The 16716-nt window shown below is 40.6% G+C and overlaps 1 protein-coding gene across 1 annotated transcript; it reads right to left on the bottom strand.

Annotated features, from left to right (window-relative positions):
* Window positions 1–1050: 1050 nt before the first annotated feature.
* Window positions 1051–13995, bottom strand: LOC120936535 (probable G-protein coupled receptor 148). Its single transcript, XM_040348977.1, has 2 exons — window positions 13688–13995; window positions 1051–2310 (listed from the first exon to the last, which is right to left on the bottom strand). The coding sequence occupies exon 2, from the start codon at window positions 2220–2222 to the stop codon at window positions 1197–1199; it is 1026 nt and encodes a 341-aa protein (XP_040204911.1). The 5' UTR covers window positions 2223–2310; window positions 13688–13995; the 3' UTR covers window positions 1051–1196.
* Between the last annotated feature and the right edge of the window lie 2721 nt (window positions 13996–16716).

Genomic DNA, 16716 nt, shown 5'->3' with positions numbered 1-16716 from the left:
TCGGGAAATTTGCGTCACAAGCATGCGCAGTACGTCCGGCACGGGAGCGCGCCTAATTTAAATGGGACTCACCCCATTAGATTAGGAACGCCTTGCGCCGGACGGATTTGAGTTACACCGGCGCAAATTTCCAGATAAGTGTGTTGTGGATCGATACCTAACTTAGGAAATTTGCGGCAGTGTAACTTAAATCTGTTAAGTTACGTTGCGCTGCGGGGCTGTGGATCTGGCCCTATGTTTCTTATCCCTTTTTTTGTTGTATGCTAATATTCTGCTGGCTTTGGTAGCTGCAGCTTGACATTGCATGCTATTGCGCAATTTTCATCTACTAGGACACCCAGATCTTTCTCCCTCCTTGATGGTCAGTACAGATGTGGATGGGAGCAATCTCCTGAAGGGGAAAGGCAGGTACAGGGTGTGTGAGGTCAGCTGGTGAACTCTTTCCTGTGTCTTAACAGATTTTATGCCCTAAATCTACATACTAGAAAGTCATGAACTTTTCTATGGAACAAGCTGGAGGGTAAGTTAAGGGCTTGTCCTAAAATACATAGAACGCTTTTTTTTTCTGCAACAGATGTATATTAATGGTCTATTGGTACATAGGGCAGCTGGAAGTTAGAAAAAAAAGCTCTCCCTAGATATGCTTAAGAGCCTTAACAACTCCTCAGCATTTTTCTTGATGTAGAAATAGAAAGGTGTTCAGCTTCTAGGCCATTGTTCTGGCTCCAGTATGAGGGCACTGCTGTGGTGACATGGTATCACTCTCATAATATGGCAATATTCTGGCAAAATTTAACTGCTTATGTTTTTGCATATTCACATCATTGTGGCTTTTTTTTAACATTGTTCTTTATAGCATCTTACCATATTTGACACCAGTGTGTCTTTGCTAACATGGCAGTATTAAAGCTCTGGTAATATAGTTTTGAATTTACAAATGAAAACATGCTATGCTATCATATATATCAACACAAGGCAACTAACACATTCTTTTGTTCAAAGAAACTAATTTGATACTGCTTCTGCATAGCATAGTTACCCAATGACATGCCTTACTAAATAACAATAACAATATACAATATTTTTCTCAAATAAAGGATAGTTTATTTCATTGAACAAAAATGCAACAACACATACATAATAAATTACAAATACTAAGCAAATTTCAAGTGCTAACAATTTTGTGAGTTTGTATATTATCTGTATCCATCTGTACCAGTAAAGCTTACTTTATTTTGCGAAAACCAGAGTTTTAATGAGGCATATATCTCACGGTACCTGAGTCCATACAATAAAGGCGATAGTGCCCGCGGCATCAACATTATCACACAACTGTTACTGGCAGATATCCACAACCTTACATCCATTCCAATCACATTGTTTTTAAACATTATGACTTCCGTAGTCAATATAAAAGCAGGTATAATATACAAACACAGCAAAATGGAATGCGTTAGAAGGGTAATTCGAGCTCTTGAGAATCGGCTAGCCCATATACCTGAGTGGCGCGTCATTGTGTATAACCTAACGTAAAAGTAAGTGATCATAACAGAACAAATCATCAAGAAAATTATGGCAAATGAGCAGACTATGGTAACTCTGTTATTCCTATTATCTTGAGGCCCATAGTATAGCAAGAGGCAAACATTTTGTCGTTCGTGTACATCTGTGTTAAATGATTCAGAGAGTACAAACACAGCTATGGGGAAAACAACTGAAAAAATCCAAATTGCTGATAATATTTTTCTGGTGCGTTGGACAGACAGGAGAGAGTGGTAATGTAGAGGGAAACAGATAGCAATGTAGGTGTCAATTACCATAACAGTAAATGTCAAAACACAGCTGGTATAGGCTGCAAATGAGAAGACAGTCATGGTGAAGCACAGAATCCGGTGAATGTACCAGCGGATGGCGTTACAAGTAGAAATGAGACTGTTAAATATAAGAAAGATGAGGTCTGAGATCATCACATTGGCCAGGAGATTGTACCTTGTCTCCTTCCTTAGTTTGTCCTTCATTAAGATAGTAACGAGAACCAGGGGGTTGACCAAAAGAGTAACAATGCTGCAGACCACTACAGGAATTAAAAACATCCGCATGACTAGGATAGACTGTGAGAGACATTCTGAGTTATCTGTTGTGCCGTTGATGGCAGTTCCAGCTGTCGTGTATGATGAGGGGTTTTCATAATAGGAAGTGCAATTCACGTAATCTACAAGCATCGTTATCTCATCCTCAATAAAAGAGATTATTAGGTTTACATAGGGTCCTCATTAGATGGCTGGAACTGGCATCAGCTGTGATTAATGCCTGAAAAATAAAGCAAGTTCTGATAAGCATGAAACCATTTAATATGTTTACGCTATATACATAACCAGTAATTCATTTGTTATTAATATTTCAGAAACATTAAAGTGGCAATAAAGTCTGCTCTATTCTCTTCCCCTTGCTGCATCCAACAACTTTGCCCAGGTTTGGCATTTTGGACATCTTAGTTGGCTAGTCTAGCATGATATAACTCCAGCACACACATCCCAGAGTTGATTCAGCCAAACACTAAAACATGCTAAGAATATGCAGTGAGCTGTTCATGTGCAGATCAGTGTATATTCCAAAGAGGTTTGTGTGCAGGAAGGTAAGAAGTTTTTATTGCAGAACAGACATACTGGGGTTTATAAAGGCACTTTCAAGTGCAGTCGCTTTAGATCTGAGGTGAAGATCTGAAATGAGGGGAAGCTCTGCTGATTTTATCATCCAATCATATGGAAGCTGTTTTTTATTTTCCTTGCATGTCCTCCTCAGATCTACAGCAACTGCACTTCCAAGTGCACTTGTAGTGCAAAGTGGATTTTCCTTTAGTAAATCAACCTCGTTATGACTCTTCTGTAAATAAAAACCTACCCGCTAGCATTTTTTAAGATACAGTTCCCTTTAGTGTCCAATCATACATTGCAGGTAAATGAAAAAAGTAATAATGCTATTTCTCCCAGAAAAGCATCCGTATAGTGATGTTCTTTAACACAATAGAATAGATTTAGTATAGACAATTATACTGCAGGGGTTGTAACACTTTGGAAGGGAAGTTTCCCCAGAGGTTAGTGAATGAGAATAAGCTTTTTGATGACTTCCAAAATCCAATCCAACATCCAATATCCAAGCAAAAATTCCCTGGTTAATTTGGCAATATTGGACACATATTTGGTAGTAGGCTACATTGGTAGATCATGCAACATCAACTCCTGTACATAGCTACTACAGTGGGGATCGAACGTTTGGCACCCCAGGTAAAAATTTGTATTAATGTGCATAACGAAGCCGAGGAAAGATGGAAAAATCTCCAAAAGACATGAAATTACAGATTAGACATTCTTATAATATGTAAAAAAAAAAAGTTCGATTTTATTTCCATCATTTACACTTTCAAAATTACAGAAAACAAAATAATGGTGTCTGCAAAAGTTTGGGCACCCTGCAGAGTTAATATCTTGTACTGCCCCCTTTGGCAAGTATCACAGCTTGTAAACGCTTTTTGTAGCCAGGCAAGAGTCTTTCAATTCTTTTTTTAGGTATCTTTGCCCATTCTTCCTTACAAAAGTCTTCCAGTTCTTTGAGATTTCTGGGCTGTCTGTCACGCACTGCTCTTTTAAGGTCTATCCATAGATTTTCAATTATGTTGAGGTCAGGGGATTGTGAAGGCCATGGCAAAACCTTCAGTTTACACCTCTTGATGTAATCCCCCGTGGATTTTGAGGTGTGTTTAGGATCATTATCCATTTGTAGAAGCCATCCTCTCTTTAACTTCAGCTTTTTCACAGATGGCATCAAGTTACCATCCAAAATTTGCTGAAATTTTATTGAATCCATTTTTCCTTCTACTCGTGAAATGTTCCCTGTGCCACTGGCTGCAATACAACCCCAAAGCATGATTGATCCACCCCCATGCTTAACAGTTGGACAGAGGTTCTTTTCATTAAATTCTGTGCCCTTTCTTCTCCAAACGTACCTTTGCTCATTCCGGCCAAAAAGTTCTATTTTAACCTCATCGGTCCACAGAACTTGTTTCCAAAATGCATCAGGCTTGTCTATATGTTCATTTGCAAAGTTCAAACGCTGATTTTCGTGATGAGGACGTAGAAGACGTTTTCTTCTGATGACTCTTCCATGAAGACCATATTTGTACTAGTATCTCTTTATAGTGGAATAGTGTACCACAACTCCAGTGTCTGCCAGATCTTTCTGGAGGGATCGTGCAGTCAAACGTGGGTTTTGAGTTGCTTTTCTCACAATCCTGCGAGCTGTTCTGTCTGATATCTTGGTCTTCCAGATCTTGCTTTAACTTCCACTGTTCCTGATGACTGCCATTTCTTAATTACATTCCGAACAGAGGATATTGACATCTGAAAATGCTTTGCTATCTTCTTGTAGCCTTCTCCAGCTTTGTGAGCGTCAACTATTTTCAGTTTCAGTTTTCTAGACAACTGCTTAGAAAAACCCATGGTGCTGATTGTTGGGGCAAGGTCAGATGAGTCTGGGCATTTAAAACCTTTGAGATTGACATCACCTGGTCTTCCCAGATGATGATTGAGAACGATCCATGACACTGGCAGGTCTCAGCTTTGCAAAGGGGGCAGTGCATGCTATAAATTCTGCAGGGTTCCCAAACTTTTGCAGACGCCATTTTTTTGTTTTCTGTAATTTTGAAAGTGTTAATGATGAAAATAAAATCTAACTTTTTTGACATATTATAAGAATGTCTAATCTGTAATTTGATGTCTTTTGGAGATTTTTCCATCTTTCCTTGGCTTCGTTATGCACATTAATACAAATTTTTACCTGGGGTGCCCAAACTTTCGATCCCCACTGTATGTAGCTTAGTATGTTCTAAATCCTCTGACAGTGGCGGTGCGTCCATAGTGGGTGCAGGAGCGCCGCCCCCTCTCTCCTGTACCCATCAATCAACAATACACAGATTCATGCATGGCATGAATCTATGTATTGTCGCCGCTGCCGCCCACTATTCAGGTGTCTGGCCCCCCTGTTGAGCGCCAGCTATCTTAATAACAGCGGTGGGTCTGTTTCGGAAGTGCCTGACTAGAGCAAGATGCTCTAATTAGCTTCCCGAATAGAGCTTGTCGCCTCTAATTGGCTACCAAATGGTTAACCAGAGGGCGCGTGGAGAGGATGGCGCTGGGGGGAAATTTACACTATGCCGGCGCAAAAATGAACGCTTCTGATTAGAAAATACGGAGCTTGCCTCTCTAAGTTACGTCGGCGTAACGCATCAGAGATGCGCTACGCTGGCATAAAGATGCGCCGATATACGAGAATCTGGCCCTTAGTTTTATTCCAATCTTCATTCTAAGTGTGAGATTTTATTCTTTGATTTATTAAACAGTTTAGAAGAAGTACCGTATATAAGATACAAGTATCAAGCTATCAATAAAAACATTAGGTTCTTTAGATCTTAACAGCTCTACTGTATAGGATCATGGATTTTCAAGGGGGAGAGATCAAATGAAAATTAGGTAATAACACAATGCCAAGGCTGTAGATATCTGAAAAGCAAAGTGGGTACTAGAATTTGTTTACTAGATCTTTAACCATTTGCTGTCTGGGACATTTTAAATCATCTTTTTTGCAAGAAAATTACCTAGAATCCATAATCATTGTACAGTTTCTGAAAGCAGAGGCCCCGAAGAATAAATAAAAGGGGCTGTTGGGGGATTATCTATAGTTTGCACTTAAAACACTGGGGCTTTTTTCCATGTTTCCTAACTTAGATTAGGGTCCTATACAGTTCCCCACATGCATATGTAGGTTGGGCAAATACCTAGAGCAACCCGTTGTGGACCGCAGGCAGGTGACAGGTGGATAGAGAAGAGATCCCCAGCATTCCGACACTGTTTTTTTTTTAGAGCTTCAGAGCGTGCAGGCACACGCTCAACCAATCCCAGCCTACAGAAACAACTGCCGCCCACGTGCAGCCGAGGGTCGGTAAAAGCCTCGGAAATAGCTCAGAATGGTTCAGGCTTGTGACTGAACATGCCTGAGCTCTTTCACTGACTGCAGTGACTCCAAAGTGACTCCACACCAGCCTTCCCCCTCCAATCCATTCAAGGTACTTGTGGGTGATATGTGAGAAAAGGGCTGGTGGGGATCAGAACATGCAGCTCTGCCATGACAGCTTCCCTGTACCACTCTGCATAACTTAAGAACTTGTGTGCCTTCCTGACCCCCAAATACCATACAGTCCTAACCTCCCTGCACCATGCCCTCCTGACCTCCCTGCACCATGCCCTCCTGACCTCCCTGCACCATTCCCTCCTGACCTCACTGCACCATGCCCTCATTACTTTCCTGCAACATGCCCTCCTGACCCCCCATACTCTGCCATCCTGAGCCCCCAGTACCATGCCCTCCTAGCCTCCCCAATACCATACCCTCCTAATCCCCCTGTACTATCCTCCTGACTCCCCAATACCATACCCCCCCTGACCTCCCATTACTGGGCCCTCCTGAAGGCCCTGTACTGTGCCCTCCTGAGCCCCTAGTACCATGCCCACCTGACCTCCCAATACCATACCCTCCTCCCCAATCCATGCCCTCCTGACCCCTCAGCACTGTATCCTCCTGCCCTCCTATCCTCCCCAATACCATACCCTCCTAATCCCCCTGTACTGTCCTCCTGACCCCCAATACCATACCCCCCTGACCTCCCATTACTGGGCCCTCCTGAAGGCCCTGTACTGTGCCCTCCTGAACCCAGTACCATACTCTCCTGACCTTCTCCCCTGCACCATACCCTCCTGACACCCTGTCCTCTTCCCTGCTGATCCCTATACTACTACTGACCTCTACACACTGCCCTGCGTATTAGTGACCTCTGTACACTGTCCTACATACTACTGACCCCTGGACACTGCCCTACATCGCGCTGAAGTCAGAGCAGATGGGTGTTTGCTAGCCGGCCAGCTAATTGTATCTTATTTGCTGTTTTTACCTACAATCTGTTGTAAGTGTTTCTGTATAGACTCACCGTCCGAAGGGATCCCCCGCATGCGTCGTAATGATTCGACGCATGCGTGGAATTCCTTATATGACAGCATCGCGCACATCGCGCGTCATAATCGCGGCGACGGCGCGACACGTCATCGCCAGAGGATTTCGGCGCGGATTTCAATGCAATGGTGAGTACACTCCATCGCATTGGAAATCCGCTGAAATCCTCGAGAGGATTTATCCGCGGATAAATCCTCCCGTGTGTATGGGGCCTAAAGGTCCTGGCTGGGGTTTGCAGCCGCAAGCTTATCTTGCTTGCCGTCTGGTAAGCGTGCAATCTCTATGGTGTGAGCACTTTTGGTGGTGGAGTTTGTTGCTGAAGTCACTAATTTTTTTGCAAGATTTTCGTTATTTGACCTTCACTCAATTTTGCCATTTGATCTCCGTTTACTATTGGACATTTTCACAATTCATTGGATTACCTTGCTTATTATGGTTTAATTTACCTTTTTATGTTCAAATTTTTTATTGTAAAAATAAAGAGTACAGAGTGGAAAGAAAAATAAACTTTTCCGCATAAAACAATTACGGAGATACAATGGTATATAATAATATTAACGTGTACATACAATACTGGTAGGACCTTCCAGGATTACTTACAGTAATAGGGGAATAAGTGTAGCATAGTGAGAGAAGGTGATATACTAGAGTTATGTGGGAACATAGGGGATAAAGACAAATAAACCTAGGAATGAAAAGCACACGTTTCTATTCCATAAGGTGGCAGAGAACAATAATCCGTACTCAACACATTTAAGGATGGAAAACTGAAGGCTAATGGAGGGTCACGGGTTAATTTACCTTTTTAATTAATGGTTATATCACACCTTCACTTGGTGCGGATTCATTGTGCACAAATCACGATCACTTGTTTAGGGGGTTAGGTTGGGTCAGCGAAGCTACATTCCTTGTAACTCCAGCATCAGCCTTGTGGGGGGAACCAATTACTCCCCAGACAAGTTGTGAAATGAAAGTGAATGCTGAGTTTCCCACTGTAGGCTAAGTTATATTTCTATAGTGACACTAGTTTTTAAAAAAAATCTGTGTTTTATTTATGCCGTCTTTATCTTTCAATGGGGGCTTGCTAGTTAATTACTTTTTTTTTAAAGGGCCTGGCTCCCGATGATCTTTGTCACTTCCATGTTGTCTGGGTAGATCTCCACCTTTCAAAGGTTTTCAAAAGGTAATCTTTTGTTCTTTGATCTTTTTGGCAGGTTCTTCTCTGTGTCCGGTCCACTAATCCTGTGGTGTATAAATATGGGCCAGTGGTACAGTACATGGAAAACCCCCAAAGAGGTAGTTGGGGAAGGTTCAGGGTTCCCCCTAGCCAGAGCCACAGAGAGAAGGTTTCTTCTTGCAGAAAAGAGAGATTGAGTACCCGTAAGGGAGGGAGATGTCAAATAACACTCACGAGGAGCAGAAGGAGGCAGTCTTTTGTGATCAAAGTATAGAGTCATCTGAACCTGGGGTTCACCCTGAAGACACCAGCGCTGGAATTTGCCTCTAAAGGACTTACATCTGCATGTGAGTGCCTCTAAAAGACTGTAATCGTTTTGACTATACCTTAGCAGGTATGCCTGGGCAGCATTCAAGCCTGTTGTTAGAGTTAGGGAACTAGGGGAGAACAATGCCTTGATCTGTTGGACTGTAAGGCCCCGTACACACGGTCGGACCAAACCGATGAGAATGAACCGAAGTTCAGTTTCATCGGACCAAACCGACCGTGTGTATAGGCCATCGGTCTGTTTTCCTTCGGTCCAAAATTTTAAAACATGCTTCAAAACCGAACTGATGGACCACTGCCCGATCGGACCAAACCAATGGTTAGTACAGAAATGCATTGGTTCAAAACCCGCGCATGCTCAGAATCAAGTCGACGCATGCTTGGAAGCATTGAACTTCGTTTTTTTCAGCATGGTCCGTCGGACCATTCTCATCGGTTCGGTCCGACCGTGTGTACGGGGCCTTAGATGTCTATTTTACAATTCCTTAAAGTGGAGGTTCCACGGCAAATCGTTTTTTTTTTTTTTTTTGCATTCAATGTATTTTTAGATCACCAATTAGTACTCACGTGTTTGGTGATTCCCCTCCCCTGTCTGTTTTCGGGCAAAAGATAAACTTTTAAAATCAGCTATATGAAGTTTTCATTTTGCTTGTGGGCATTGTGAAGCCCACAAGCACTGACTTCCTGGAAGCAGTGGACGGTGTTCTGCCGAAGAAGTCCCCCCGACGGATAAGGACCCCCCCCTGTACTGCGCAGGCACGGCACGAACCTCAATGGAGTTTCCGAACGTAGCCGAACATGTAGAGCTTCGAGTTAGCTCTACACGGCGCCTGCGCAATGATTAGGAGCCATGTAGAGCTGACTGCGCAGGCGCTCTGTAGAGCTGACTTGCAGCTCTACATGCTCGGCTACTTTCAGAAACTCTGTTGAGGTTCGTGCCGTGCCTGCGCAGTACAGGGTGTCCTTATCCGCCGAGGGGGAACTTTTTCGGAAGGACATGACACATCTGGGCGAATTCCCAGATTACATTGCGCCTCAGAATAGAAACGTCTACTCCCGCGGGAGTGAGTACCCGGAAGCCGAAACTGACATAGCCATAATACGGTATGTACAACATAAAAAAAAAAAGATGTGGCTTCTGGACATGTTAGTAGTGTAAGGAGTGTGCTCGTATATAGATGTTATTTTGGGTGACACTCTGCTTTAAGTAAAGTATTGAAATGTTGTCCTTTTTTTACATGTGTCGCCCCTTCCATGTGCTTTTTGCTGCGAAGGTCAGTTATAGGTGGGGGCAGTGTATGTATTTGCAAATGTGTGAAATCTTAACCCCTGTTTTTAACGCAAAACTGTTAAACAGAATAATTTGGTTGGTTGCAGGCTGGTTGGTAAGTTGAGCTGGGAATTTTCTTTGGTTTTGTTTGTTTGGCTTTCATTTAATTCTTGCTGCGAAAGCCGGTTATAGGTGGGGCAGTGGCCATTTGTTTGTACTGTTGGAATACTGGTGAGGGGACATACTGGACACCTTTGCTGCCATTGTGCTACCTGCCCTCTATCTATCCATTATTATGCATGTGCTTCTACTATGGAGGCTCTCAAAAATGCATAGAGTTAGGACTGCAGATAATACTGGGGTGCTGTGAAGTGGCTCTGCAGCTTACATATGTATGTGCAAATGTGTGCAAACTAAACCCCTGTTTTTAACACAAACTGTTAGACAGGATAATTCAGTGGCTTGCAGGTTGCTCAGTAAGTTGAGCTGGAAATTATCTTTGGTTTTGTTTGACATGGGTCATCCTTCCATGTGCCCCTTGTGAAGGCCAGTTATAGGTGGGGGCAGTGGCCATTTATTTGATATGTTTTCTTTTGCTGGTCCGGACTGGTACACATGTAGTTCACTGAGTGGGTCTTAACACATTGGGGTATGAAGTAGTGTGAAGACACAAATGGTTACTTAGAGTAACAGATGTGTAACAAGCAGCCTGTCAATAGCATGTACCCGTTATAGGTGGAAAGACCTCTAGCATCAAAGGAGATGTTGTGGGCACTTCTGCCAGTGGTCTGTCTCCCATAGCAGCAGAAGTGGATTACACCACAGAGGTTCCCATCCTGTACAGAGGTTATGGAGGTTAAAGAGTAACGTGCACATATGGAGCCCATGCAGAATGCACGGTGGGGCCAACTTCACTACTGTGAATTAGTAGTGGAAAACGCTGGACAGGTGGATATGAACATTGGCTCACCGTGTCTCTCCTAAATGCACATTACAGAGATAGTGTACAATGTCATGGGGAACCAAGAAATAACTGGTGTACAGTGAAAGTGTCAGTGTACAAGATGTATGTTCATCTCTCATGCCCCGTACACACCATCACTTTATGTGATGAAAAAAAATGTCATTTTCTGTGAAGTAAAAAACAATGTTTTTGAAACTTCAATTTTCAAAGACGAAGTTGCCTACACACCATCGTTTTTCTCACAATGTTCTAACAAAGCGAGGTTACGTTCACCACGTTTCTCCATTGAAGCTCGCTTCATAACTAGCTTCTGGGCATGCGCGGGCTTAAAAACGTCATTTTAAACTATGTTTTTTGCTACACACGGTCAATTTCTGTGAAGTAAAAAACAACGTTTTGAAAAACGACACATAAAATTGAAGCATGCTTCAATTTTTTGGGGTCGTTTTTCACAAGACATAAAACGACGTTTTCCCCCACACACGGTCATTTAAAGTGACGTTTTTAAAAACGTTGTTTTTTTTCATCACATAAAGTGATGGTGTGTACGTGGCATAAGAGTAGAGGCCTACCTTAAAGTCGAGTATTTCCCCACAGAAGTCTCTGCCTTGTCCCAGGGCATTGATGAAGATGACAAAAAGCAAAGGAACCCTATGTGTAATAAAGTGACCCTTAGAGTAGCCCAGAAGAACCCACCCCAGGGTAGGCCTGTCATTTTACCCATACTTGGCACCCAATGAGGAGGAAAACATGGAGGACGTAACAAACAATTGCCCTAGAATGATTTCTCTCACTTTGATGTTCATGGCGATGCCTCACATGTGTGGTGAAATTACTGTTTGCATTTGCATTTATGTTCAGAGGGACAAGGTGCTTTTAAATTTTTATATATATATATATATATATATATATATATATATATATATATTCAATTTTATTGCTATTACAAGGGGATAACAAGCTTTGGGCAGGTGATGGGTGCTCTGTATGGAGACATCAGGAGTCTATTATATCCCCAATGTTTCCTGTGTCCTCTATCACAGCTTATCAAACACAGGTCATGCTTAATTAGCTGCTCCCCTGGCTGCTACAGGACAGCTCTGAAACCAGAAGTGATAAAATCATTGTCACTTCTGGCTTCATTAGTCACAGAGGAGATCAGTGAATAGATGTTTTTCTATTTCCTGTGTGTGTGAAGGGATCCTAGCCATTTACTGCAGTCCTGGACCCCCAAGCAGAACAGTAGAGCCCGGGAACCACCATGGACTGTGGTGGGTTAGGGTGGTGCCAACCTTATTACTTCTGTAAAGGTGAGCCACCCAGTTAAATGTTATTGAACAGCCAATCACCTGCCATTAGCTTGTTATAACCACTTGCTGACAGAATGTATACATACTCGCTTTAAAGAGACTGCCCCTTACTTTCTGTAGTAAAGAAGGAAAATCTCACTAATAGACACAGCAAAAAAAAATGGATTTCAACAATTCCCCTTCCAAAAAAGGTTTGGCTTCACACACAATTTAATATAATACTTAATAGTTTCTGGTTAGCTTGTGTCAGTAATCTAAATAAAAAGTGAGCTTTTCCTAGCTCTGAAAGCAAATAGTGCATTTGTACAATGGTCACCAACACTAGTTGTATCTTGTACAGCATGTCAACGTATACTGGTTGTATGTTCGTTTTTTTAAAATAATAATTAAGTGAAAAAAAGTGAGCCTTTCCAGACACTTTTATTTTTGTACTCTTTAGGTACTGTACCTGTGCTAATTCTTATTCATAGAGTAATACAAAAATATCTGTAATTTGCAAATATGACATGAATAGCATAGGGTGATGGTAATTACCATATATAACATAATGCTATGAAGAAGAAAGGCAGGGGAGGTAGATACTGTACTTAATTTTTCCAGCAGTGGTTTTAGTGTATTTTGAAGTGTGATTTTTAAGGCTAGATCTTGTCATTTGTGCCTCCATCCTCTGCCTGGTATTGCTGCAATTACTTGTAAATGAAATATCAATGAGCATCGCTGGTCTTTAATATAACTGACCACAACCTAACCTCCTTACAGAAGCTATAATCAAAAAGAGGTGGTCTTAAAATGATAGAAGACATTACTTTATATTGCCTTTCCAAAATACCTTAAAATACTCATAATTTATACATGTATACTGTATATAAAAATGCAATGTATGCTTTCACTACCTTACTGCATTAGTTACTGCAGGCACACATATACATATATAGTACCAGCATATTATGTAGCATTATATTTATTCAAATTGTTATTCTAGTAACATTTGCAGGATAATTATCCACATCGAAATACTATATACATATATATATATATATATTGCATAACTAAAAATGAATTGTAGAATATTTACATAAATGTTTAAAGTTAAAGGGTACAGGCCTAACATGTTAGTAAATAATACCGAAAGTATGTTTCTATGGCACCAAGTCCAAAGACCAAATCTGCTTGTTCAAGTAGAGCCAAATAATGGATTGAGTTTAAGCTTAGATTAGATAAATAAAGGTTGAATGCAGCAATAACTCCCAATTGGTACAACATTAACTCCTATTGACTCAAACATCCATGAAGTGATTTCATATAGTTTATCTTAGTTTTTGGAATTTCCACTCTGACATAGCATCAATTACGACCTTAGATGGTCTCGCCAACGTTCAGCACTAATGTCCAGTTCAGTAGTATACACAACGATTCAAACCAACATTCCTATCTTTCATTTAGAATTATTAATTCAAGATCCTAATATAAAATCGAATAATATATATGCATGTCATAAAACATGCAACAATATTAATATGCGTATTTACTTTATACAAATATTGTAAACAGCTGATATGTAAAAAAAAAAAAATACTTACTCAAGAGTTTTCATTTTATATCCTTTGTAAATTTGTACATTTCAGATGTCTAGAGCTCCTTAACAATCTCATTCTTCAGGGGAGCACTGGCCTTAGCTGGAGGACTCTATGGGAAATAGCTTTTCCCTTGCCTTTCAATATGTAATGAAATGGTTATCAGCAGATAACATGTTGTTGACTCATTTAGCTGACTAATATAGTTATTGCTGGGATCCATGCAGCACTGCTGGGACATTGTCCCTGGCTACCTGCCGTTCATTAAGTTCTGCTCAGCACAAGTGGTCTGCACTCTGCATGTAAGCACACAAAGAAAGGATTTGATTTCCAGTATTAAAACATGGATTGTTTCTCATTTTGCTTTAAATAAATGTCTGTTAACTTATTCAAATTTCATATTATTATTTAGACATTTTAGGCATTCAAACCCATATCTCCACAAATTGTATTGTATTTATTTTACCTTATTTAAAAAAAAAAATCTCTTGTATACATTTTAGTTAACTCTTTCTAGTTTATTGTTTCCTTATGTGCATTTTAAATGACATTGCAAGAAAATATTATCTTTTCAGTTTTTAAAAAAACTGCTATCACATAACTCAAAGTGAAGATACACAACAAATTATGAATAAACATAAATGAATCAAAGAAAATGCTGGTGATTAAATTATGATTGTATAATATGTAGTTTCGCAATGGTCAATTATGTAAGAGAGATACAAAAGAAAGAATGTTGGACATGTCTGTAAAATGTTTTTTATTTTGGCACATTTTTTTGCCTGTTTAGCCTGACTTAGACCTCAAAAGACTTAGATATTTCCATTACAAGAATCTTGAAAATGGTGTTGCCATGTTTGGCATCACAAATAGATTTTTTGTAATACATTTTTTTACTTTTACAGTTAACTTGCCTCAAATACAGCAGCATCACTCCAATATGATTAATTCTAACTTTAAATCAGCTTATTTTAGATCGTTTTGACTGTGACACCTGGTGCTAAAACAAGTGGTAATAAGCTTGAATTGATAGGTGGAAGTAGCTCTATGGTAAAAACGCTAGGATAGTTTATTCTTAAAAAATAAATAAAAAATAAAATAAAAGTCCTCAACTTCATACAATTTGACACGTAACAGTTTAACAGTTTAAAATGTCAAAACAGAGAACACAAAAATGCTTCAAAACCATTAGCCCACATTTCTAAGACCCCTCCTATGCACTGTGAGAATAGTTTTATCTTGAAGCCAATAATATTTTTAAATGCTGGGGCACCAAAAGAGGCTGCAAACTTTGAGGGACGGGATTTACCCTGTAGCAAACATTGGAAATTTGGATGCTGAGGTCCAGCAGCAGAAACATTGTGTAGCATTTTGTACAGTGTCGGGGAACCAGAATAGCAGAAGCGTAATGCAGAAGTCACCCTAAACATTATAAAGTAGGCAGTTGAGGTGCTGCTACAGAAACATTGGGGGTTAATTACTAAAATTGGAGAGTGCAAAATCTGGTGCAGCTCTGGATAGAAACCAGTCAGTTTCAGCTTTTATTGTCAAAGCTTAGAAACCAATCAGCTTCCAGGTTTTATTATCAAAGCTTAATTGAACAGGCTGACATTAGAAGCCGATTGGCTACCCTGTACAGCTGCACCAGATCCTGAGTCCACCAGTTATAGTAAATCCCTCCCCCCATTGTGTGAGGCCTTTACAATGGCAGAGCAAAAGAATAGGTCAGGAAAGGTAACAAGAGTAGGTACTGGTGGCAGCAAGGATATTTTGTTGCTGGGGAGGTGTAGATGACGATCAAAATTTTAGACTGTAGCGTCAGCAGCAGAGATTTTGTTATTCAAGGCTAAAGTATTTTAATGAAACAAAACCTGTTGACACTGATGCAGGACAGGGTGATTTGCCCTTCTGTAAAAAAAAACTGCTGTGGACGGACATGTTCTGGCATGCTCTATTGCTGTAAAGCATCACTGCTCTGAGATATTAAAAAGGCAGATGTGCCATCCTTCTAGATAGTGCAGCTCAACCACTGCTTTGTCCTGCAGTACCTGCTTGCCCCGTACTACATTCATATACAAAAATTCTACCTCTCCCTTTAGCCTTACCTTCCCTTTTAATGGAATGGCAGTTATAGCCAAAGGGTAATAAATACGTGATAGTTTGGTGCACACAACTTTATTGCACAAATATTTAGTGAATGTGCAACAAAGAAAAGACAGCCATGTCAAAGACAGGTGCACACTGCTGACTGAAAAAAACCCTGAGCAAAATAAAATGAATCTTTTAATCTAGTAAAAAACAAAAACTAGGAATAAACACAGAATAAAACAGTGTGGTGGCAACAGCCTAACAGAAACTACTGCTGTTGCTTAAACACACAAACAAGGTAGTCCTCAAAAGGGGGAAACACACGATTATGTAGCCCAACACAGTAATCCAGCACAATATAGCATTGTATAGCATGGTATAGAAATTAACTCTATGTGTACAGACTGTCAACTCAAAATAAACAACCTTTTCCTGCACAGATTTTAAAATAAGTGATTTTCCTTCTTCACTGATGTGTGATCATGAGGTTGCACTGATGGACACTGATAGGCTTCACCAATAGGCTGTATTGATGGGCACTGGTGAGGCTACACTAATGAGCATTGATGAGGCTGCGCTGATGGGCACTGATAAGGCTGCACTGATGGACACCAATCCCGGACAACCGAAGCACTCGTGCACATCGCCTGGCAGAGATGGGGCTCAGGTAAGTATTAGGGAGGCTAAGGAGAGCTGCTGCACACAGAAGACTTTTTATTTTAATGCATAGAATGCATTTAGATGAAAAACCTTCTGCCTTTACAACCACTTTAAGGCATTTACTTTATATTCACTTATGCTTGCAGTACCTGTTGATAGATCGTTAATGCCTGTGTGTCTACAATTCCCCATTGACAATAAGCAACATTTAAACATCTCACAGAACAAAAAAGATGCTTGAAAAGCCAAGCCAGAAATGCATACAATGCAGGCAAACAGTATTTGTG

The sequence above is a fragment of the Rana temporaria genome, chromosome 4 (assembly GCF_905171775.1).
Source record: "Rana temporaria chromosome 4, aRanTem1.1, whole genome shotgun sequence".
NCBI lineage: Eukaryota > Metazoa > Chordata > Amphibia > Anura > Ranidae > Rana > Rana temporaria.
Note: the sequence above shows the minus strand (reverse complement) of the source record. Positions and strands in the feature narration are given on the sequence as shown.